Raw genomic sequence first — 26,229 nt, 5'->3', positions numbered from 1 at the left:
TTCTGTTCACACCAAGCGTGAATGATGTCGTAAGCACTAAAAATGGTCATAAAAAAGCACCCAGAAGGTTTCAGCTTATGATATATATTGATTTAATCGACTTTTTTATCGGTAAACGATAATTTTCTGTGAGTGCATTCGCTTTGGATCATTATTATGTTGCAATTACTACCAGAAACAATTGTCAGTGTTAATTTGAGACTGATAAAAGACATATTTCCTGCTAAAAAGTCAATTAAACGTTTTGACTGGTGATAACATAGCATTTTTCACTGGTTCAAAGTGAACCTGGCGAAAATCGTAAATGGTCACATTTCTCATCCTTCTAATCCTTTCTAAATTCTTTCTATAGCCAAAAGACACTCCCACTGAGGTTTGCACACAGTTTAAAATCAAAAAATGGGGTCGAAAAGTTTTTTGCCTAATATTAATTTTTCTCTCGGTCCTCAACGGAAAGTTTCATTAAAACTTTGCCTCGATAACGTATTTGACATACTCGTTTCCACAAAAATAATTCAATGATCATTTTAATGGTTTGTACTGTTCACAACAAGCGTGAATGATGTCGTAAGCACTAAAAATGGTCATACAAAAGCATCCAGTACGTTTCAGCTTATGATATATAATGATTTAATCGACTTTTTTATCGGTAAACGATAATTTTCTGTGAGTGCGTTCGCTTTGGATCATTATTATGTTGCAATTACCACCAGAAACAATTGTCAGTGTTAATTTGAGACTGATAAAATACATATTTCCTGCTAAAAAGTCAATCAAACGTTTTTACTGGTGATAACATAGCATTTTTCACTGGCTCAAGGTGTACCTGGCGAAAATCGTAAATGGTCACATTTCTCATCCTTCTAATCCTTTCTAAGTTCTTCCTATAGCCAAACGACACTCCCACTGAGGTTTCCACACAGTTTAAAATCAAAAAATGGGGTCCAAAAATTTTTTGCCTTACATTAATTTTTCTCTCGGTCCTCAACGGAAATTTTCATATAAACTTTGCCGTCGATAACGTATTTGACATACTCTTTTCCACAAAAATAGTTCAATGATCGTTTTAATGGTTTATTCTGTTCACACCAAGCGTGAATGATGTGTTAAGCACTAAAAATTGTCATAAAAAAGCCCCCAGAACGTTTCAGTTTATGATATATAATGATTTAATCGACTTTTTTATCTGTAAACGATAATTTTCTGTGAGTGCATTCGCTTTGGATCATTATTATGTTGCGATTACCACCAGAAACAATTGTCAGTGTTAATTTGAGACTGATAAAAGACATATTTCCTGCTATAAAGTCAATCAAACGTTTTGACTGGTGATAACATAGCATTTTTCACTGGTTCAAGGTGTAATTGGCGAAAATCGTAAATGGTCGCATTTCTCATCCTTCTAATCCTTTCTAAGTTCTTCCTATAGCCAAACGACACTCCCACTGAGCTTTGCACACAGTTTAAAAACAAAAAAAGGGGTCCAAAATTTTTTTGCCTTATTTTAATTTTTCTCTCGGTCCTCAACGGAAAGTTTCATATAAACTTTGCCGTCGATAACGTATTTGACATACTCATTTCCAAAAACATAGTTCAATGATACTTTTAATGATTTGTTCTGTTCACACCAAGCGTGAATGATGTGTTAAGCACTAAAAATGTTCATAAAAAAGCCCCCAGAACGTTTCAGTTTATGATATATAATGATTTAATCGACTTTTTATCTGTAAACGATTATTTTCTGTGAGTGCATTCGCTTTGGATCATTATTATGTTGCGATTACCACCAGAAACAATTGTCAGTGTTAATTTGAGACTGATAAAAGACATATTTCCCGCTAAAAAGTCAATCAAACGTTTTGACTGGTGATAACATAGCATTTTCCACTAGGTTCAAGGTGTACCTGGCGAAAATCGTAAATGGTCACATTTCTCATCCTTCTAATCCTTTCTAAGTTCTTCCTATAGCCAAACGACACTCTCAATGAAACTTGCACACAGTTTAAAATCAAAAAATGGGGTCCAAAATTTTTTTGCCTTATTAATTTTTCTCTCGGTCCTCAACGGAAAGTTTCATTAAAACTTTGCCTCGATAACGTGTTTGACATACTCGTTTCCACAAAAATAATTCAATGATCATTTTAATGGTTTGTCCTGTTCACACCAAGCGTGAATGATGTCGTAAGCACTAAAAATGGGCATACAAAAGCATCCAGTACGTTTCAGCTTATGATATATAATGATTTAATCGACTTTTTTATCGGTAAACGATAATTTTCTGTGAGTGCATTCGCTTTGGATCATTATTATGTTGCAATTACCACCAGAAACAATTGTCAGTGTTAATTTGAGACTGACAGAAGACATATTTCCTGCTAAAAAGTCAATCAAACGTTTTGACTGGTGATAACATAGAAAGGATTAGAAGGATGAGAAATGTGACCATTTACGATTTTCGCCAGGTACACCTTCAACCAGTGAAAAATGCTATGTTATCAAATTCTCATGCACATTTGCATTAATATTTCATGTTTTAATTTCTCTCAGCTGTTCCTCAATTTCTGCGCATTTTGTTTTATTTTGATCAATAAAGGAAGATTGTTTTTAGATTGAGCTATGTCCAATTTTGTGCCCGGGTTTAAAATGTCCCTGAGCTATTTTGAGAAGTTGGAACGTGGTGTGCGTAAGAGTAATGGAATTGAAGTTGAAGCAAGAAATCGGTTGCTGGATGTTGCACAAGGTCTACAAGAGCTCGTAAGTTTATATAAACGCTAATTTTTCGCTTTTTTTTTAAAGTAATCTTTGATCCGGTTGGTAGCAATCGGTTGTTCTCTGTTCTGTTTATTGATACACGTTTTCCTATGTTGGTCTCTTTTAGTGTTTTTTTGATCTGTTATTTTTTAGTTGCCATTTTGAAATTATTTTAACATCTCGTGATAACTGTCTCAAATTCTTATCAAAGGCCACACTACTTTTTTTATGAACTAACAGCTTTGTTTTCACACTGAAATTCCATACGCTTAAAGGCTTTTTAAAATATTTTAGATAGTGGTTAAGTTTTTTTGGTAAGTGAATAATTCTGGCAATAAGAAACTTCTCTTTATAGAGCCCTTCCCTTTTTTTCAGAACGAACGCCGAGCGAAGTGTGCTAAAATAAAAGTCAAGGGTGAACTCATGTACAAAGGAGAGAATCTCTTGGCCTATGATGGTCCTACAGATGACTATGGTGCTATTGGAAGGTTTCTGGCGCGTAAAATGTTTACGTTTGATGAGAGAGTTGAGTTTTGCTGGTTCGGTCAGCGATCGAATGCAAATTGTGTAGGGCGGAAAATGGCTTCAAAAGAAGATGAATGGTTTTTCAAAGGTTCGATTTTTTGCTCCATTACTATGTTGCCCGTTTTTTTTGTATCAAGTATTTTTAATTGTTTTTAGAAGCTGTGAGACGACTATGCGGTGATAGTCTTTATGCCCTGAGAAAAGCCAAAGACGCTGCAAACTCTCTGGGCCGTCACGAACGTTCTCGATTATCTCAGAAGCTAATCTGATTTGTTGTTCGGTTTCAACTTTCTTGAATTCTGTGATACATAAAAGTTGTCAATCGTTTTTTCCTTTGGGCGATTTAAACTTAAAATTTTTTTGCTGGTCATTTTTTTTAAGATCATATCATTTTTAAGATCAATAATGTCTATCCTTGACTACAAAAAGTTTAAACTCTACGCGCAAGTGGCGAAGCAGTTCTCCAAACTTGATATCAGTTGGCAGGAAATTGCTAAAATTGACAGCGAGCTAACACAAAAATGGATCAACACAAATTTGGTGAGTGCCCATGGTTTAAATCTCGATATCAGTTTGAGAAAAGCTTTTCTCTGTGATGTCAAAATTTTTTTGGGTTCTGAATACGGAAAAAGTTTCAAACATGTTGTTTACAAACCGGTTTCTTATCTCCAGGACGCTTCCTTTACACAACTTGGAGTTTTTGCAAAATACAAAATAGATTTTAGTACCGAAATACCGGGCTTGATTGGGTACCTAGTGCCAATTGAAGAGGCTGAGATAATACCGGGTTATAATGACTATTCAGTAATGTGTAGTTCGCGCGTGGGAATGCAATGGATTATGTTAGGCCCGATTTCTTTCATTAACGCGTCTTGTAAACCGAACGTTAGTTATGTAAAAGTTGAAAATATTATGGTATGTGCTCCTTTGCGTGTAATTGAGGAGGGCGAAGAACTGACAATATCTTACCACAACCACTTTTTCGGAGAAAACAAAAAAGATTGTCTGTGCCCGCATAAGCATTTGCACGGCGATCCCTTCCCTGATATCCCTGTCACTAAAAAGAGAAAAGTAACCAAAATTTCACAAAAACACCAGGAAAATTTCAATTTTAATCAGCGTTTTTCTAGGAAAGGTTTTCCACCTCGTGCTCGAATGTTTTTTCCAGAAATCTTAGATAAAAACGATGATCAACACAGTCACTTAACTTACGATTCTGTTTTTGGTAGCCTTGACGTAAAAGACACTGATGAGACTATACTTAATTTTGTAGGCTGTCGTGACGAAGTTGAACAAAGTTGTGAATCGGATGAAGGATCTTGGGATATTAACCTTTTGGCTATAAATGAAACTCCTGTTGTGCAAAATGTTGAAGATGCTCAGGTCATGTCTACACCTATCTCTCTTCATGTTTTCGAAGATAAACCACCTAATGATGCACCTAATTTTGATCCTGATTCTTTTGACTCGCTTGATTTTTTTTTGTTTGAAGGAGCAGATATTCGACATGACGAGTTTATGAAAAAATTTGAAAAATTAAGTGAAAAACATAAATTATCTGATATTGCCAGAGCAGATATGCTCAAGCTTTTTGCTCAAACTTTACCGTCTCCCAATAAAATTTTTGCAGATCTGCCAATTTACAACCTTCCGATAATAACAACTAATAGTTACGTCGATTCTAAGTTCCTTATTGCTGATTTGATATCTCAACTCGCACTAGTTGCCTCAAAAAATTCGTCTTATATATTGCAAAGTTGGTCAAATAATTGCAGCTGGGAGTATGCATCAGATGTTTTTTGTCAGGGAGAGCTGCAGTTAGTTCTTAACACAGACGGTGCTCCAGTTTTTAAGTCTAGTAAGCTAGCTGTATGGCCAGTTTGGGTTCAACTTTATAACTTGCCTCCTGTTTTAAGATCAAGTTTCTTAAATATCTGCCTTTTTGGACTTTGGTATGGGGGAAAACCTGATTTTTCGGAGTTTCTTAGCAAACTTGGTGTGGAGATTGAAAATCTATGCAGCGCAGCAACTGACCTGTGTCCACCATTGGGGCGTGTAACATTTAAAATAAGATCAATTGTTTGTGACATGCCCGCTACAGCGTATGTACTGTGCATGAAGCAGCATATGGGTTATAGTAGTTGCCCTCATTGTTTTATTAAAGGCTTCCATAAAAGTAATCGAATGTTGTTTAAGGTTTCGAAAACTTTCATACTGCGAGAAAACGATTCTTTTAAGCGATGTGGCGACTTGGCAGACAAAACAAAAACAGTTGTTAATGGAGTTAAATCGTATACACCTTTGAACAAATTTTTAAGTCTTCCCTGGGATTGTCCAATTGATCCCATGCACCAGGTTTTCCTAGGAACAGCAAAGGTTTTATCAAAAATGATAGTTTCACTTGTCAAAGGTCCATCAGCTTTAGAGCTCGAGAAGACAATTCTAAATTGTAAAGTTCCTTTCGAAATACTTCATAGACCAAAAAAGTTATCTGAACTCAATTTCTGGAAAGCTTTTGATTTTAAGTTGTTTTTTTTCACCTTGGACCTTTGGCATTAAAAAATGTGCTCTTGCCTAATGATTACTACGAAAGTTTCTGCAAATTGAGCTTTGCAGTTCGTCTTCTAAGTGATAAAGATATTCACTCCTCGGATCTTCGACACGCTGATAATTTAATAGAGCTTTTTTTTCAAAATTTTGTTCATCTCTATGGAGAGGAATCACAATCTTTTAATTTTCATACCATGCGTCATTTAGTGGAACAAGTGAAGCGGAACGGACCACTATTTCTTTTTTCAGCTTTTTGCTTCGGATCGGCTAACCATATGCTGCTTTCTGCGCTTTCAGGTACCATTAAGAATCCCGAAAAAATGTTCATCAGGTTTTTGAAACATCAAAGATTATTTGAACAACAGTCTATGCAAAACGGAACGACTGAGAAAAATTCTATAATAACTAGTCTAACAAAATTAACTGATTGCTCGAAAATATTTTTTAGTGAAAATTCAATTGAAGCAGCTGGAGGACGATTCGTTAATGAAAACGGAAAAAAACTTTGTTCCCTTTCTTATATGCGTGTTAATGAAAATTTAGGAGAATGCATTCTTCAAAAAAGTGACGGCAGTTTTGTGTTGATAGAGTGTTTTGTTTTAAAAAATGGTTTAAATCATGCTCTCTGCCTTCCATTTGTAGAGATGACAAATTTGAAAATGTTCAATTATTCTGACCCCTTCCCATTTTTTTCCAAATATCTAATCCAGGGTCTCCCGTTCTGATTTTAGTAGATGAACTTGCTTATAAAACAGTTGTCCTCCCTGCTTCTGGCTGCTATATTGTCAGCGTAATCAAAGAAGGCTATGAGCACAATTAAAAATATTTCAGAATACAGATTTTAATGTTTTTTGGCAATGTTGGTTGTAGAATCAACATATTTTTTGGATTTAGATTTTTTGTTTGCTTGTGTTCGGTATTTCGTGGAAAAAAATTAAAAAAATACAAATGCTTTGAGTAACATTGATACTGCCCTCTAATTTATTTATAGGCTCGATCGGTGGATGGTTACCTTCATCTTAAGGTTAGATATTTCATTTTTTTATGGAAAAAACTTTGCTGATAACTATGTGCTAATTTGAGTTGTTTGCTTTTCGTTCAAATTTGTGCAAATTGCTTTGATTTAGTTCAATACTGCTGATTGGCGATTCCAACACCAAACGGATGAAAGATGACATCAAAAGCGATCCGTTAATATCCAAATATGGTGTTGATATTCTTAGTTTCGGAGGCATGCGATCGAACGAACTCGGACCGCATGTTGTTTTGGCGGCATCCCAATACAAGTTTGTTTTAGTTGCTGTCGGAAATAATGACTTGACAAAGTTCTTCGACAATGAGGCAAAGCCTCCAATTGAGGTGGCTGCCAATCTAATTGCGTTCAGTCGTGTCTTAGGCAGAAAGGGTGTCAAAGTTCTAACGCTGGGTCTGATAAAAAGACGCGATGTTGATGAAAAACTTGTTCAAGAAGTAAACTTTTATTTATTCAAAAACTTAGGACGCCAGTATGTCCCTTCAAAACTAAAAGAGAAGCATATTGATAATTTCGATAAGTGCCATTTGAATAATGACGGAAAACTTGATTTTAAACAATTGCTGCACCGCTCTATTGTTAACCGGTTATGTTAAATTTGTTAGCCCAACCTTTGCGAATGTGATAGTTGAGTAATTACTCCTTGATTTTTTCGCTTTGAGTTTTAATTGATTTTTGAAGCACTTAAAATGTTCTTTTTTTTATTTACATAAGGCACTGTTGGTTCAATTTCTGCAAGTCGATTGTAGAATCGGCTCTATTTTTGATAATATGATGTCTCTAAATTTTGTTTGTTTCGCTTGGTTGTTGCATTTTTTCCATTGTTCTGCTGAGTAAAATTTTGGTCCTTCATTTGATGTTGAACCCTATCTTCAATCCAATCTTCTTGCTTTTTTTGATGGTTCATTGGGTTGTTTGATGTAGAATGATTTAATACCTTACTCGATATTTTATAAAATTCAAACTTTTTATAACGCCACTCAATGTTGAACTCTGAACAAATTACTGTAGCTTATAATTTGTATCAAATCATGATAATTGATTTGACTGCTTTTCCTTTTTTAGTGTCTTAATGTTTTTGTTTTCTCAATATTTAGTGCAATTGGGTTTTTGGTAGGCAGTTCTTCTTTCTGGTTCCTTTTTTTATTTGGTGGCAGTTACTGTCTGCCTACTCATCAAAGGTGCGAGTTTCCTGTGCTCAACTGTGATAAATTTTGTCTGTATTTCAATTATATTAGTGTTCTCTCGATTGTTTTTGAGTTCTTGATTCTGATAGCTTTCAAACCGTTTGTTACTTGATGTGCTTTTTTGGTTTTCTGTATTTGATAAGTTATGTCATCTTTGGGAATTAGATAGATGGGCTTAGTTGTGGTCTTCTCTTTTTTGTGCTATGGTGTCCGTTTTTTTTCGTCGTTTTTCTCTCCAATTACGACGTTTTGTGATAAGCACTATTTTAAACTGTTAAATTGTTCCATTTTCCTTTGCTCAGATGACTTTATCTCTGTCATTTTTTGTTCTTCTCTGTTTTGTTTTGGATACGTTAAGTGACATTTGGGACTTGGGTGGGCAGGTTTTGTTTTTCTTCGTTTTTTTTTGCTGCTTTGTCCTTTTTTCGGATTGTTTTTCTCTTCTGGGCCAAGTCCGGCCTCTTGCGTGATGCACAGTGATTAAACCGACCGTTCTGTCGGCAATTGTTGTGCTTTGTAAAACTGTCTCAATTTCCTTTGATCAGTTGAAAATTTTTCATGTCGTTCCTTCCCTTTTCTTTTATCGTTAATTAGTGACTTTAGAATTTCAGTGGCCATTTTTTGTGTTGTTCTCTTCTGTTGTTTTGTCTATTTTTTGTTTTTTCTCTGCCTGCCCGGCCAAGTCCCGCATTTTGCGTGAAGCACAATGATTAAAACCGACTCTTCTGTCAGCAATATGAGTGCTTTGCGAAACTGTTTCAAGTTCCTTTAATCCGTTGACCCCTTTTTTCCTTTGTTGTAGCTTGTTCCTGGTTTTTGATGTATTTGATATCTGATTTGTCTTTTCTGATTACTTGCTGTCAGCCTTTGTCTGCTTTTGTTTTGGTCTTCCCCTCTTTTCTCGGCTTAAGTGTTTCCTCTGTCGTTTCTTGTTCTTTTTTTGTGTTTTGTTTTGGATAAGTTAAGTGACATTTGGGACTTGGGTGGGCAGGTGTTGTTCCAGTCTTCGTTTCTTTTCTGCTGTTTTGTCCTTCCTCTGGGTTGTTTTTTGTTTTTTTTGTGCCTGCCCGGCCAAGTCCCGCATTTTGCGTGAAGCACAGTGATTAAAACCGACTCTTCTGTCAGCAATATGAGTGCTTTGCGAAACTGCTTCAAGTTCCTTTGTTCCGTTGACACCTTTTTTGCTTTGTTGTAGCTTGTTCCTGGTATTTGATGTATTTGATATCTGATTTGTCCTTTCTGGTGAGTTTTTGTCATCTTTTGTCTGCTTTTGTTGTGATCTTCCCTTCTTTTCTCAGCTTTTGTTTTTCCTCTGTCGTTTCTTGTTCTTTTATGTGTTTTGTTTTGGATAAGTTAAGTGACATTTGGGACTTGGGTGGGCAGGTTTTGTTTGTCGTTTATCTGCTGCTTTGTCCTCTCTGGGTTGTAATTTGTTTTTTTTTGTGCCTGCCCGACCAAGTCCTGCATTTTGTGTGAAGCACAGTGATTAAAACCGACTCTTCTGTCAGCAATATGAGTGCTTTGCGAAACTGTTTCAAGTTCCTTTGTTCCATTGACCACTTTTTTCCTTTGTTGTAGCTTGTTCCTGGTATTTGATGTTTCGTTCCAAGCTGATTAGCTGCTCTTGGTTGGCCTGTTGTCTTTTTTTCCTGGTAACTATTTTTTTAAGATGTCGTTTTTAAGATCTTTCCCTTTTTGTAGGTTTGCTTTGTTCTTGATTTTTCCGCTTGTTTTTTAAGTTGTTGCAACAATGTGCTGTGATGGAAACATCAGTTTTCTGAGCACTCATAGTGATGACAACCATTGAAAACTATAGTCACTGATTCTGAAATACTCTGAATGCTTAGTCCTATTTCTCTTTTGTTTTCTTTTCTTGGTTTGCTTAAATGATACTCGTTCTGCCATTTTTGTCGGCTTCTCTTGTTTTTTCAAAGATGCGCTGTGATGGAAACAACAGTTTTCTGAGCGCGGACGGTAATGACAACCATTGAAAACCATGATCTTTGATTATGAAAGACTCTGAAGTTCCATACCTATTTTAGATTTGTTTTGCTGCTTGTAGGTTTGTTTGAAGCATCCTCTTTCTACTTTTTGTTGTTTTTCCATGTTGTTCCATTGATGCGCTGTGATGGTAGCATCAGTTTTCTGAGCTCTGACAGTGATGACAACCATTGAAGCTCATGAATAATGATTATGACAAACTCTGAATGTCTATTGTTTCTTGTTGTTTTAGTGTTTTTCTTTTCTCTCCTTGACTCTCTTGCCCTTTTTTAATTCCTCGTTGCTTTCTTGCTGTTCTTTCTGTTACTTTCTCTTGCTCTTTTCTCTCTCTCTCTCTCTCTCTCTTTCTGGCTCTCTCTCTCTCTCTCTCCCTCTCTCTCTCTCTCTCTCTCTCTCTCCTCTCTCTCCCTCTCTCTCTTTTTCGCTCTTTTTTCTCTCTCTCTATCTCTCCTCTCTCATCTTTCCTCTCTCTCTCTCTCCCTCTCTTTCTTTCTCTCTCTCTCTCTATCCTCTCTCTCTCTCTCTCTCTCTCTCTCTCTCTCTTTCTCTCTCTCTCTCCTCTCTCGCTCTCTCTTTTTGGCTCTTTCTCTTTCTCTCTCTCTCTTTCTCTCTCTCTCTCTCTCTCTCTCTCTCTCTCTTTCTCTCTCTCTCTCTCTCGCTCTTTCTCTCTCTTTCTCTCTCTCCCTCTAGGTGAACTTGCTCCTTTCGTCTCTCTAGTTTCATTCTGTTTGTCTAGGTATGCCTTCCGGGCAATTTTTTCTCTTTTTTTCTGCTTTTTTTCTGTTTTTTTTTTTGTTTTCGCGCGTGTTCTTTGTCCCCGACGCTCCTGCTCGCTCGTTCTCTCGGTCGTTTGCGCTCGCTCTTTCTCCCTCCTGCGCCTGCTCCGTCTCCCTCGTGCGCTCGCTCGTTCTTGGTCGTGCGCTCGCTTGTTTTTTCTCTTTGTTTCTTTTTCCCCTTTGCTTTTTTTCTTCCCATCCCCTTTCGCCTACGGCGATCTGCTTTTCTTTGTGCCTTTGTGTTCAGCGCGTTTTAACCCCACCCTTCTCTCTCGCTCCTTTTCTTTTGCGCTTCAACCCCACCCCTTTTCTGTGCCCCCTCTCATGTGCTTGTGTTTTGCTGATGTTCTTATTTATATTTGTTTGCTTTCTTTTGCAGCACACAAACCCCCTGCCCTTTCTGTGACCCCTGCTGCAGCGCAAAAAACCCCCTGCCCTTTCTGTGACCCCTTCTGCGCATTTAGATGATGTTCCTATTTATACGTTTTAGCCTTAGCAATTTTAGGGTCTCTCTTCTTTTCTTTGACGGTTAGAGAATAGGTCGAATCCTATTCTCTAATCTTCAAAGAAGCCAAAGAGGCCCATGCAGCAGCTAAGGCACGTTTCCGGCGCTTCTTGCAAGACGGTTATCTTGCAAGAGTCTTGTAAGGTGGTCGGTTATCTTACAAGACTCTTGCATTTCGGACGGTTATCTTGCAAGATCTTGCAAGAATCTTGCAAGAGTCTTGCAAGATGATGCATAGTGTTGCAAGATTCTTGCAAGATTCTTGCAAGATCTTGCAAGATAACCGTCCTCAATCAACTAGGGGTGTCTTAACAGAATCAATAAAGTACATACACACTTGATCAAACCTTATAAAAGCAGAGCACCAGAGAAAACGCCAATAGACCATAGAGTCCATTTTCAGGCGTCTCATAATCAGAAGAGAAAATTCGTGATACTAGTTTGAAAATTTATCCAGCGGAGATCCAAAATAAATTGAGTGTAAAAAACAAGAAAGGCCGGTTTTAAAAACGATTTAAAATTGGCAGGACCTTTGGTGGAAAAGGTGCCTAATTTAGGTCATAAATTAGTCTAGTGTGTTGGTCATTCAGTAAAAAATAGTTTTCTATCTTTTCGCGGACAAAATTTTTCAAATTTGTTTTGCTCAAAAGTTTAAATGTTGCGACAAAATCAGACTCCAGTTTAACAAAAACGCTTACGAATTTATGGATTCCTTTTGATAGACTGTTTTCGGAAAAAAAAGAAAAAAGTGGTACAACTTTTACTCATTTTTTGCTCGAGCACAACTTTGACCGTTAAATTTGTGTAGTGAAATAATTTTTGTCTATGGCACTATTTTCATGTTTTATGAATTAGTCATCAATTTAATAACTTTGTACAGAAGAAGCTACTGAGATGAGGAAGCTTTGTATTTCTCTCTGATTAGAAAAACTGGAACAAATTTTCTAGTAAAGAATAAATATCAGTATTCTATTGATTTTAGCGCTTGTTTGCATCTTAGCTCTACTGGCAGTCCCATAGATCGGAATCCCGCATTGTACCACTGGTTTAACATAAATATTGAATATCTTAATCAAATGGCTGTGACTTGAAATTTTTCTCTATTTACAGGGAAGTCCCCAAAAATGTATCAATTTATTCTCTAAGCGTTTCGAGTGTTCTCTAAAATATAAATTTCTGTCAATAGTTTTGCCCTAGTACTTTAAAGACTTTAGATTTTCAAGGGGCTTTCCGTTCTTCGTAAAGAGATCACTTCTGTCGTAGTTTGTCTTAATGTTATGGCCAAAACTTTATCCATGTTTAATGTAAGTTTATGCATTTTTAGCAAGTTGTCTATTTGCGATAAAATCTGCATTTGCTAAGGCGATCAAAGGTGATCTGATTACAGTTCACTTTAGTCTGAACACTTCAACTTTCTCATGTTCATGGTTCTCCCCTCATTTATCGGTTGAAAACGGAATTCACAGAAAAAATACGGTTTCTCAAAATTATCTACACAAATTTAGCAAAGGCATGTGCTTAATTGTATAAGCCCTTGGGTTTTGAGAGATACATGATAAGAGTTTTATACCCGATATAATTACCAAAAAACCACAAAAATTAGAAAAGTTTGTCTATATTATTAGAGCTGATTTTTTATCTGGTCACCTGATATGTGTATTTCCGACCGGAATTCAGTTCAGTAATATCATGCAGCGCCCATCCTGATTCAGCAATCACGTGAGTCACTTGTCTGTTCAAGGTGACGTCTGTTATATTGTATCCATCTATCCTCCTCTCTTGAGCCCACTTCATTTGAATAGACTTCGTTGACCTTTCATTCTGAAGTTGAAAATATAGAAGCATAAAAGTCAAAACAAACCGATAGAATTCAGTTGACAAACTCTGTTGTAATGGGACAGAACTACGAAGCTGCCATCAATTTCGCTGTATTTGCAAGGAAAATTCTGCGAAGGTTTTACGTGGTGGGCGCACAGAAAATAGTCTGATGAGAGGTGTAAAAATCTGGATAGTTGTCTTACCGTTAGCACAATTTACATGTGTGACAGGTATCACACGTACATATCTGTAATAATTTATCTTGCTGTAAGTCAACAAAATGGAAAATTTTTTGATATATCAGGCGTTCGGGTCGATTCTCGAAAAAATTATCTCTTAATTTAAGAGATTTTTACCATTTGTTCGCTTCCAACTGTGAAAACAAACGTGTCATAGCTCTCTAAGGTTGATGCAGCTTGAACCAACGAAACAGGAGCAATCGGGACACTGGAGTCTGTGAAGTTATAAGTACGATGTAGAGGGATCGAACCACGGCTGGTCGCAAGAATTGTCCAGGAATAGGATGAACCAGGAATCAAGTTGTCGAATTCAAACACCAAATTTGTCCTAGAACATTGTAATCAACGTCGAAGAATATCTATAAAGATCATTCAGAAACTGTTATTAGTACAGAAAAGGCCAGAAAGATTTTTGGACTGTCAGTTACAGCTTGATTACAAGTCAGTCTGTGTTTGTCCTGTAACGCCTGCGCAGAGTTATACCCAAATCGTCAAGGGCAAATATGCCATATCTGCGTATCTGTTTCTCGTTTTTCTTATGTTAACATATTGAAAATGCAACAATATTGCGAAAAATATTTACTACAAGAAAACTGGCCAAATTTTAACCGCAGAATTGAGATACAAGCACTGTGCCCAATTTTGCGCGTGCTATATATCACAATTCTGCTCGATTTAGGAATTTCTTTTTTCGTACCCAGCTTAACTCGAATGTGCGCCGAAAGTATATAATTTTTCCACTGAATGTAGAAGTCATTGTATCAGGTATAATTATTTAAAAAAAAGTCAAATCGTTCACAAAAAAATCAGAAAAAAAGTCGTGGGTTACATGTAACCGAGTTTCAGCTTAATAAACTTTGTTGATTGTCTTTATTACAGTTGATTTCCCTATACTCTTCCATTACAATGAAAACATTTACCTATTGTTTTAAAGACAAAGTCGTAAAGGCGTACTTAAACAATTAGCTTGGACTTGCTACAAAGTCGACGAAAAAAAACCCGAAAGCACATATCAACCATTTGGTGTGAAAACTAAACTCGGATGAAAATTAGCTTGTGAATTTGAAACTTCTCTCAACCCCTCAACATTTAATCATTTTTCAACAACATCCATCCCTTTTATTTATCAAGTTTGAAGACAGTGCACCGAAGAAACACATTTAAGCGAGCTTAATGAGCAATTCTGGGAAATTTAACGTAAAAGAACCCAAGAAAACAGATCTCTTGTTTCAGAAGAAGATAAGGATGCCTTAAATTTTTGAGAAAACTACCCGACATAATTTAGAGAGATATAGAATTGGTAAACTTGAACACGCCTTGGATTTTAGATTTCAAAAAATTACTGTGCTCTTGCGTAATCAGCTCAAGAGCTTATTAAAATTATAGGTAAAGATCCCATCCTCAAGAGGAAAATACAATGAAAGGCTTTCAACAGACTTAAGCAAAAGTTACTTAACACCAGTCAAAATGGCAGAACCTGAACCTGAAAAGGTATGGTACCTACCACATCATCCGGTTCAAAATTCAAACAAACCGTGAAAAATTCAAGGGGTGGCCAACGCCGCTTCGAATCCCAAGAACTGTCACTGGGACAGTCACTGAGCATCAACCTCTTAACATGAAGAGATCTTTTTAGAAAACTACTTTGCATACTGTTACGTTTTCGTGAACAACGAGTTGCAATACATGCAGATATTCAAAGATTATTCATGCAAACTTCTGTCAGTGAAGAAGATAAATTGGCACTTCGTTTTCAATGGTCAAAAACCAATTTATAATGCCATATCAGTTCACTCGCTTGATTTCTGGGGCAACCTGCTCGACATCAATGGCCATGTTTGATCTATATCAAGTTGCTGAAGACAAGGCATAATACTTTCCCTAAGTTTTGCCCGAAATAGCCAAACAATTTTGAATGGACGATGAAGTTCTTTCAAAGCCATGAACGCCAAAGCGAAAGATAGTTTAATGCAAATAAAAAAGTCCCAACGATGAGCTTTCAATTGACCAAAATTTTTTTCAAATTTTCTCGAAGCGTTAGAACGAATTCCTTTAGAAGACTCAGACAAGTCAAAAGACTTCGCTCGCGTATGAGGACAAAAATGAAATCTCGGTAATGATATGTTTTTCATAAAACTGTGGGATGAATCTCTGAAGAATGCGCCAATTTATAATCATTTAAATTTTTCGCCCCAGTAATTGCGTCAGTTTTTGCTCCAAATTGTGTTTGTGTCAGCAGTGACTATACGCTTCAGGGGTTGGGATGAAGCAAATTCAACAACTTTGTTTAAATAAGGAAACACCGTTACCTGAAAAATTACACAACCCGCAGCAAAACTACAGAATAGTGTTTTCGGATCACACCCTATTGAACTCTCGCAGGTACTCAATTTTCTCGCATCTTCATATGAAAATGAACATTAATTGCATGTCTTTTTAGATGCATCTACATGTGCTAGGGCAGCAAAGATTCATATTCGGAGTAATGAGAATTACAACATTCAGAAATCAACTTCATAATCAGTAAATGAAAATTAACTCGTTTAAAAGCATTGAGCATTCCAAAACTTGAACTGGAGGCCGTTATAATTGGGATACCATTACCCAAAACAATTCAATAAGATTCACGATTCACGAGACACAATTTTGGACAGACAGTTGAGTTGCTCTTGATTGAATTGCTTCTAAGAAGAAACAGAAACCTTTTGTCGGCGACCGGATCAGAAGAATACAGGTTCTTCCAAAGTCCAATCAATGGCATTATATCAAAATCCTACAGACCATAGAACACATGGCCCAGAACCAGAAAAATTGTGTTCTAAAAATTTACAGGCTACTGATTACCCAAAGATACATTACTCTGATTGGAATTCTGCTCATAAAAAGCACTTTTAACTCACAACACAACAATTATATAAAAACCAAATGAACCAGTCACCTATCCAACACTTTATACTGATCTTGGCAAAAATTGATGTGGTATTCGCAGCTGATTACTATCTTCATTTCAAAATTAAAAAGGAGCGAAAGAACATAGAGCAGTTCACTGCAGACATCTTTGGTCAAGCATACACCAACCACATAATCAGAGATTCACGGGAAAAGATCTTACATTCAGCTATTCGTTTGCTAAGAAGAGGACGTAAACGAGACTCTAAAAGTAAGATTTGCTCCATAAACCTAAACTTAGACAAACAGAAATCCTGAGATCAAAATGTTGACTACAGTTGATCCTGAAGGATTGCAATTAGCTAAATTACCAATAATTCTCCACGTCAAAGATACAATAACAAGCCTTTTCTAGTCGGCCCGACAATTTTGTCTAGACAGAGATATCGAAGCGGTCAAAAGTTTTGTTCAACAGCGACACGTTGTCATCGGCCTCAGGAAATGATACTAACATCCGATTTTAATATTCTTTTGCCACCTTTTTGATGTTTGAGATACCCAGCGATTAATGGCTCCACTGCCAGTGTGGAGATTCCCTGATACTTTCTCGCATTTCCCATTTGCTTATTCAGGAATGGATTTCTTCTGACCATTCTTTATTATACACACCCAAAACAAACTCACCAAGTACTGCGGTCTCATTATGACATGCATGATCACACGTAGAACACCTTTTGAGTCATGCCTTGATATAAACTAGGACACTTCTTTCAACGCTATCCAACGTCACTAAGATATCAACCAAGTTTTTACCGTAAATGACAACGAAGAATTAAAGCGATACATCCATAGTCTCGACAATCAACGCATTGCGTCTTAACTTTGTTTAGGGACAGAATTTGAAATTTTAACTCATTATATGGACCGCATTTCGTTGGTGCTGGGTTGATCCAATATTTTTAACGAATCAATGAGATATTTCCGGGAAGCAACAAGCTAAGATCAGATGTCTTCCTCACCATCATGGTTCAGACCGATAGCATATTGAACTCTCGACACCCTACGCATGTGGCTGACGTACCTGATATAGAAGAACCCTATCGCAACAAACCATTTTCTCTTGCAAAGACCAAACAATTCACTGTTAGCAGGAGATTTTTCGTCAAACATGTCAGCATCCTTCACATCGTGGAGAAATGTACAGCAACATATGAACCACATCTGGATATGTCTAGTTAAAGAGTACCTTCCCACTTTAACGAAGTCAAGCAAATGGTCCGAACTGACCAAATTTATTGAAAATCAATGAACTGGTATGGATCCTCAACAACCTCCAACGCGTGGGATATGGCCTATGAGACAAATTGTGGAAGTGTCGCCTGGAAAAGATGGATCTCTACGCGTTGTAAAGGTAAATAAAGGCTTACGGTACGTATCTCCACCCCGTTGCCGTTTTTGCTGACTTTGCTTCTCTGAACGGAAATCCAGGCCACGCGAGCTACTCCTTAATCTCATTGTTACACCATTTGCACTTTCCTTAAATTAATTTACGAATTTGACCTCCCCAGAGCTTGTCGATGATACATAAATTCAAGACGGCCGAAGCAAATATTATAAAAATTGAAAATCTTCCATCCAAAGAACCGGAACTTGACTTCGTCCAAATAAAACATGTAAAGAAGTAATTCTCCAGTACAAGAGACTGAAAATGAATTTATAGCTGATTTTTATTGCTAGAAACGTGTTCTCTACGCATTGAGTACATGTTTCACTTGCTCTCTCTGCTTAGGTTAATACATTGAATAAGCAACATTGCTGCAAAAAAAACTTCAGCAATAATGTCCAAATTTTAACCCCCGAATTCAGGTACTCGCTGTGTATCCTATTTTTTGGGGCGCTTTGGAAAATCTAGCCTTTTGCGTCTTTTTACAGGTATTTAACATTTTTCCATCAAACTTTCTCATTTCTGAGTCTTTTTCCGGGTGTCTAATGTTGTTTTCTGAGAAATCCCTCCAATCTGCTTCTTTTTGCAGCTATCTCAAAGTTTTCTGAAAAATCCCTCTACTCTGCGTCTTTTCCATAGTGCGTCTTTTTGAAATACTAAAAAATCATAATTTAAAAGATAAAACTCTTAAGCATAACATATACAGTAAAAGTTAGTTCACATGGCCGTCGCGTTCCGGGGAAACTTGTCGGAAATTTCTCTTTCCTTCTGTTTCCCCTTGTCTCGCTTTCTTTTTATATCTCCCGGTTTCTCGCTTGGGAAACGCAACATAATAATCTATATACCTTTTACAATTCCCGTAAACCCTCCCGGCATATCTCTTCGTAACTTTTCCAGATCTAAGTGGCGGAAAACCTGGGATCAGACTAAGATTTCAAGAAACTGTTAAATTGATTTTCTGTAAGGTACATCAGGAATATCATTTCAATCAAAATCAATCACATGCTCAATTATTTTTTACTTCAGTGGTATATTTCCAAAAAAACCTCCATTCTGCCTAAATTTTTTGTATGTACTTAAATGTTTCTATTGACAGATGTCCAGTACCGGGTTACTGTGGTTTTTTAAATCACTTCAATCTTCTCATTCGACCCTTGAGACATTGACACGTGTTAAAACAGCTAAGGCGACAAAAAATATTTTATAACCAAATTTGTATTTATTAGATACGAAAAATTAAAATACGGATTTAATTTCATACTTAAAATATACACATTTTTTTAGTGTTCTGAGCTTTCTGCATTTGTATCTCGCTGAATCTTTCCTTTGGGATGTTGCCAGGTGATGTCATCTGCTTGCTGTGAATTTTCATTTGGTTCTATTGTGATTCTTCAATGTGGTGTAATGCTTATTACCGACTTAAGAAACATAGATCTTTGGTATTATTTCGTCCGCTTTGGTTAACAGTTTTGTAAATTTATCTTAGACTTATATCGTAGAATATCATAAACCACTTTCGCATGCTCAATTTAAAAATTTTAGAAAACCTGCCCAGGCCTAGACCTCGACTTATGAAAAGACTTTAAAAGTCTAGTAGGGGGGGGGGCAATATTGACTATAATTACACGGTCGAGGTTCCTAGTAAGAGTCGAGCTAATATCTTTTCATGGGTCGAGCTAAAGTCTTTTCATAACGAAGAAAGTCCAGCTAAGGTCTTTTCATGGGTCCAGCATTAGTCTTTTAATAACCAGCAAAGTCGAGTTAAGGTCTTTTCATGGGTCCACCATTAGTCTTTTCATAAGTCTGTTTTTTTTCAATATTCAAATTTTTTATTTGTTTCCTGCTTCTGTACATACAGAAGCAGAACCGGAGCAAGACTATATAGTTTTGAACCAGAGCAGTCCAACTTAAGAATCAGTTGGAAATCTGCCAAAAGCCTTAAGAATTTTGTCAATTCTTAAGTTAAAGAGGTTTTTCAGATCGAGTATAATACCACATTACTTGATTCAATGAAACCAGCTAGCTTAAGAATATTGGTCCTAGTCCCATTAGCCATGAAAAAATTTCGGCGCTATTCAGTTTGTTTTCCTTACCAAAATTATTAGCTTTTTTTTAAAAAAAATAATGCAGGTTTTTGAGGTATTTATGGTTCTTTTGAATCGTAAAAGGTGCATGATCACATATGCTGACTACGTTATATGCAATATTGCACGCAAAACGTTAATGGCAGAAAAACAGACTTATGAAAAGACTAATGATGGACCCATGAAAAGACTAATGATGGACCCATGAAAAGACTTTAACTCGACTTTGTTTGCAAACATTGTGTCGAGCTTAAGTCCAGCACAAACTTTGGGTCAAGCCAAAGTCTTTTGTAAAATTTAGGGTCCAGCTAAAGTCTTTTGCAAAAAATCTGAGTCGAGCTAAAGTCCGGAATGCCTTAAAGTCCAGCTAAAGTCTTTTCATAGCTCAAATGAGTCCAGTATGGTCTTTTCATAGCACATTTTTGTCGAGCATTGTCTTTTCATGAGTCGAGGTCTAGACCTGGGTGGGCATTCGCAAGAGCGCGCACTAATTTAGACACATTTGCGCATTACGGATACACTCAATGCAAAAAAAAGATACGCTAATTGAACAAAATTGTACTACGAGACATGACACTAAAAATGAATTCTGCAAATTTAAGGTATCGCAGCTTTCGCAAAATCGGAGGGACCAATTGTGCGAAATATATCTACAAATGTTTTCTCCTGATTTCGCTCATTTTGTTTATCTTTTATTTCTCTCGATTTAACCTCAGGCTCAATTTTGGAATATACTTCTGCGTTGTAATGCCTGGGAAAAATTATCAGTACGAAAAGCCTTTTTCTGAAAAATAAAGTTCATCAACTTGGAAGCTATCGTTTGATTGAATAACAACTCTGCGAGAAAAAAAGTAAGATTTTATCAAGAGATCTTAAAGCTTTTCATTTTTTTTTTCATGTAGCAGTTTTGACGCCCCAATTTATCTGTCAGTTTGTGTTTCGATGAGACATTAAAAGCTTAAGGTGAAAAGTGCGAGAGTACTAATGATTTAGACAACCTTGATTTTGCTTCAGGACGTATTTGATGCCGCGTAGTATGTATTGATCTTAACGTTATGGTCATTTTTGTTTGAAATTTAATAGGATGATTTTGAAAGGTCGAATTTGAATCCATACCATTTTCTAAAAATCTGAAGTGTTCTATCGATTTTTTTTCTTCTTTAAATTGTGCCTCATCAAAATGATAATTTTGTCGCAAAATAGTTCCTTTTGTCAGTATTTTTTCAGCTTGTTTTAATTGAGGCATACATTCTTTATTTCGAAACTTTCTAGCTCACAATACTTGGTTTCCACGGTGTTTTTTGTTTTTGATATAAGCTCTTGTATCATCCGCGAACTGCATAACTTTAGTTTTTCCTTGCACTTTTTCCTTTCAAGTCATTGATGTTAAGTTGTAGATAAGGTTGATTATTGTCCATTATGATAAAACAACCTCAAATTTTTCATTTCGTTTTTTCTCCGCAAGAAATGACGCAGATGACGGTGAAGCAGTAAAAAAAATTGTATTCAATTATATTCGATTATATCAAAAATCTTATAAGAACAACAAATCTTACAAAAAGTCACCGCTAAGAGATCTGCAAGTGATCAGTCGTATACAATTTGCAGCATTCTTAACAACCGCAATTTTTACGACTATTCAGCGCAATCACCGCAATCCTATTGGCGTTGATCGATCTCGACACCTCGAACCAGGGACCTACCCGAAGGCTTTTTCCTGTTTCCATTCTAGTGATAAATCCGAACACACAAGTTCCATTCGGACAACCGTTCCAACACCCGACTCGAACTCAATCTCTGTTTGTAAAGCGGACGTTGTCAGCGTATTAGTGACTGCAATTTGGTCCGTAAAGAGAGATCGAATAAAAGACAATTGCGAACTGTTTCGACCGAAAGCACTTTCGGCTAACATATGTACCTTGTACTCCTCTCCTGCGATTAGGTTCACAATTTGGGCGTCATTTGGGCTGAAACGTTCAGGGGATATATATATATATATATATATATATATATATATATATATATTTAAAATCACGTTGCAGTCCGCTATTGCCTTGAATTGATTGCATTAATGCCTTCCCCGGTGGAAAAGCTTGTGAAAAAGACTTTTCTTGTAAAAAAAGAGCGTTTTAATGGATATATAATTTTAAAAACTTCTTCTTGAGGATTTTCGACAGTTTTTGACAACATGGCCTTTTTCAGAGGGCATTTCTCAGGAAATTACAATTTTACAATTCAGGAGACAACCGTTTTCCAATTTATAGGCTGCATAGGATTAATGCACATTTTCAATTCTAAGTTTATGTCAGTTTACAAGCATTGACTCTGATCTACTTCAATTTAAATGGTTGAATTGATCAGTCATACTTTTGAGATAAGATGGTGCATAAAGAGTACTGCAAAGTTTCATAGGATTGTTCAGCGATTAAAGATGCGAGCCCAAATCAGTTGTTGGGACACACATTTTGTCCAGCAAAATGGGTATAGATAATAGGCTACATAGGCTGACTGAGAGCAAAAATAGACTGAAAGTCAATATGTCCAGACCGAAATAAAAACACAACAGGTGTAGCCAAAATAATATGGTCTGGAAACATAAATGAGGATAGATACCTTGAGTTGTCGTAGAGACATGGGCACGATCCGTCAGGCGGTTCAAGCCAAATGTGTATTTTCTGAAAAAAAGAAAGAAAAGAATTTTACCTATTTGGACAAGCGATAGAGTATCACTGATGAAATTTACAAATATTAGAAAGAAAAACAAGAAACGTAGCAGGGAAAGTCCTGAGATACACTGCTGGACTCTGAAATTTCATTAATGTGTTCCTCAGACCGGATACCAGACGTGCTCTCAAACTATAATAACTTTACCATTCAGATAACCCAAACCTACTCCAAAATGGGACAAGTTCATAAAGCAAGATTTTAATTCAACAGAGCCCAATAAGAAGCTAGTAGCATCTTTATATAGTATTTCAAATTGACAAATTAAAAAACTTTTGTGAAAATGCAGGCAAAACTCAAAATTCATGTTTTAACAAAATGCAAATGGTCAACACGTTGAAGAGGCCTGAATTTTGCAAAAATCGAGGGGAAAAAAGCATAAAATAAATTTGACCCGATATGTCTATTAAACAAAATTCACGAGAGAAAATACAAAGAATTTCTAAATTTTTTGGACTAAGTTGGTGTTTGATTAATTAAGATTAACAAGGCGGCTCGTTAATGTGCGTTCGCACATGATGTTCCGACCCGAGCTCATCTACATTTTTGACTTATTTGTCAACCAAATGAAGAGATAACAAAAATAGATGTTTGAATTTTAAAAAAAATGCTACAAATTCTATCTACAAATTGAATTACATAATGCCATTTCTCATTACAGCGCTCACGAGATCTACCAATAAAAAGACTACGAGAGAATACAGCAAACAACAAAATATGCAAAAACAAAATTTTCACGGCAGAAACCAAATATATAATTTTAAAAGCACCTAGTAACAACGTGAAAATGCAATCAGATAAAACCTTAACTCCACAAATTTAGTTTTTGCTAACTATACAGTAGATGTATGGTTTTCATAATGAGATTAGGTAAAAAGTTGACAGAGAAAAAAAATGAGGTTAAAGTCAAATATCAATCAACATTTCTTAAACCAAATAATTTCAAAAGTCTAAAAAAATCTTTAGCTTTTTAACAAAATAGTTCTTGATAAATTTACTAAAAATTCAATATGAAACTAATGGGACCTGTCTTTGCTGAGACTAAACCATATGAATAAACTAAATACGCAGAAAATCTCAAAAAACGAACAATTTACATAAAGACGCAGAAAATCTCAAAAAATTACGAACAATAACATAAATCATTGAAGCCATTAAAATCATTAGCTATCATCTGAATTTTATTTATTTTTATTCCAGTTTACATTTAAACTCATTCAGCTAAAATTATACTGAAGAGAAAAGAAGTTCGTTCATTTGGGCCACATTTGAAAATCATTGTGATCTGTTATTACCTGAATAAGCTAAAAGAAGAGAAAAAAAGAAACACAATTACACCACTAACAATATTTTTTTATGAAAACGCATAATGTCCAACAAACAAAACATCATTTACGACATAATATTAGTAGACAAGTTGTTTTTTGAAATTGAAGGAATTGGAGTGGACTTCTCAATGACGAGAATAAGTTGACGAAAAGAACAAAAAAACTGAAAAGTTTGAAGGCATTTAATACGCTAAATTATGCCTAGATGATGTGACGACTAGGATGTTTGTCATTCAAAATTTATCAATAAGACGTTACAACAAGTCATTGACTATAAAAACAACAACCAAAAACAGGCAAAATCCAAAAGTTCGGTAGAAAATTGAGAGAAGAAAGTGTCGAAGCTATTTAAACCATAAGCTTTTTCTCTGAAAACTTTTTCAACGATCCATTGAACGTCTTCACTAAGCCAATGGGAGCTATCGATATTAGGATAATGTAATACGATTTCAAAGGGAACCAAAATTACTAAAAAAAATTATAAAAATTATGAAAAATTCGTGCACCGAAGTCAAAAAAACAATAGTTAGAAGACAAACCGCTATCTAGATAAATTGTTGTTGGTGTAGAAAAAAAAGCCACGATGTGAATACAAGGATGTTTATCATGCCTAGGTAATCAATAAGACATCACAATATGTCTTATGACTATGAAAAAGAAAACAACAAATACAGGCAAAAACCAAAATTTCTTTAAAAAAATGGGAGAAGAAAGTGTTGAAGCCATTTAAACCATATTTTTCTCTTACAAAGTTTTATCTATGATCCTTTGGACGTCTACACTAAAGGAAGATGTAGCCATCAATATTAGGATGACGTGATAAGATTTCAAAATGAACCAATAAAACGAAATGTCCAAAAAATTTTTTAAAAAATTTGAAATCTTTGAAATTTGGAAAATTTGAAAAAGCCTCCAATGAGATTACCTTATGTTGCAGTGGTATGAAGGAATTCAATCCTGTTTTGACTGAGATGAACTTACAGTTCACAAAAATAAGTTTATGATTTTCTAATTTTAAAAAAAAAAATCGAAAATTTATTTTCAATTTCTTAACAGCCATTAGCTGTCCACTCACAGCACTAGATAGGTTCACTTAACGCTCATTAGCAAATCTATTGCACCTTTAGTCAACAAGTTTATGCCATAGGATTATAAAACTTTAGTAAAACTCCAAAAAGAAATCAAAATTTCATTTGAAATTACGAAATTTGAGATACGAATCCAAAAAAAAAACATGAGCGATCCCTTTGAAACAAATTTTTTGTTCATTGGGCTTCATTTGATCGTAAAAGAGGTTTGTCATTAACGGAACTTCGATATTAAAAGTGTCTAGTAGTCTCTAGGCGACTTCAAAAAACAAAAAAATTGCGATATTTTCTAAAAAAAAAGAGCTCCCAATCCTAATTCGAATTTTTTTTATATATTAAACTTCCCTCTAAGACTAGAACTAGTCTTTATTATCTCCTTTCGTCTATTAAAAACCTAAAATTGATTTACTTTTTGGCGTGAAATCTAGTTTCGAATTAAATTTTTCTTAGGAAAAACGTTAATTCGAACGAAAATTACGGTAAAAGTGAACAAAAGTGAACCAGATATCCAGTGTTCACATGAAACTTTAAACCTCGATAACTCCTCGAAAAATACGAAATTCAAAAAAATCTCTTAATTTCGAACTCTACGCTGGACGAGCTTTTGAATGATACCATGCACATTTCTCTACGATGAATATCCGTCGGCCAAAATTCACGGAACAAAAAAAACCCATTTGAGTATATAGTTCCTCCCCCCCACAAGTGGGGTCGGAACAATAACAAAACACTTTAAAGTATAAACAATGAAAAATTAAGAGTGTAGAAAATTATTAAAAGTGTTTAAAGTCGTCGTCCCGCGTTGTTGCAAAATAAAGACTCGGAATTTATTTGATTATTTTTGCAGCGCTGGATCATGATATATTTTATTCTGAAATTTAGACTGCCCGGTACTCTGATCATGTCAGAATTTACGACAATCATGGAAAAAGTTCTGAATAACATTAGATTCTCTGAATTTTGGCTGCGCTGCATGAAAACTTCACACTGTAATTGGGCTTCACAGAAAAAATTTTAGACTGAAAAATAGAGCTTACAAAAAACATCAGAATGCACAATCTCTGAATTTACTATGCAACCAGGACAGGTAACAGAAAGGAATATCAAAAATAAATAAAAATAATTATTGTTGATTGATTCCATAGTTTCTTATGTTCTTCCCAATTCGAGGAGTCCGCTCAAATTCCGCTCAAAAAAATGCAAGAGATGACCGGAATGAGCGGAATTTGACCGGAATGAGCGGAATCGATAAAAAAAATGCAAGAAATGAGCGGAATTTGAGCGGAA

General features: G+C 35.8%; 1 protein-coding gene across 1 annotated transcript in view; it reads right to left on the bottom strand.

Annotated features, from left to right (window-relative positions):
* Positions 1-22,477, bottom strand: part of LOC142337153 (uncharacterized) — a 72,382-nt gene extending 49,905 nt beyond the window's left edge. The window contains exons 1-4 of the mRNA XM_075386259.1: positions 22,416-22,477; positions 21,506-21,769; positions 13,503-13,713; positions 12,976-13,149 (exon numbers count right to left, since the gene is read on the bottom strand). Coding sequence (XP_075242374.1) covers positions 12,976-13,149; positions 13,503-13,713; positions 21,506-21,714 — 594 coding nt within the window. The 5' untranslated portion in view covers positions 21,715-21,769; positions 22,416-22,477. The remainder of the gene's footprint in view (positions 1-12,975; positions 13,150-13,502; positions 13,714-21,505; positions 21,770-22,415) is intronic.
* Between the last annotated feature and the right edge of the window lie 3,752 nt (positions 22,478-26,229).

The sequence above is a fragment of the Convolutriloba macropyga genome, chromosome 3 (assembly GCF_964194025.1).
Source record: "Convolutriloba macropyga chromosome 3, txConMacr16.3, whole genome shotgun sequence".
In the NCBI taxonomy this organism is placed as follows: Eukaryota; Metazoa; Xenacoelomorpha; order Acoela; family Convolutidae; genus Convolutriloba; species Convolutriloba macropyga.
This window is presented reverse-complemented; position numbering and strand designations above follow the sequence as displayed.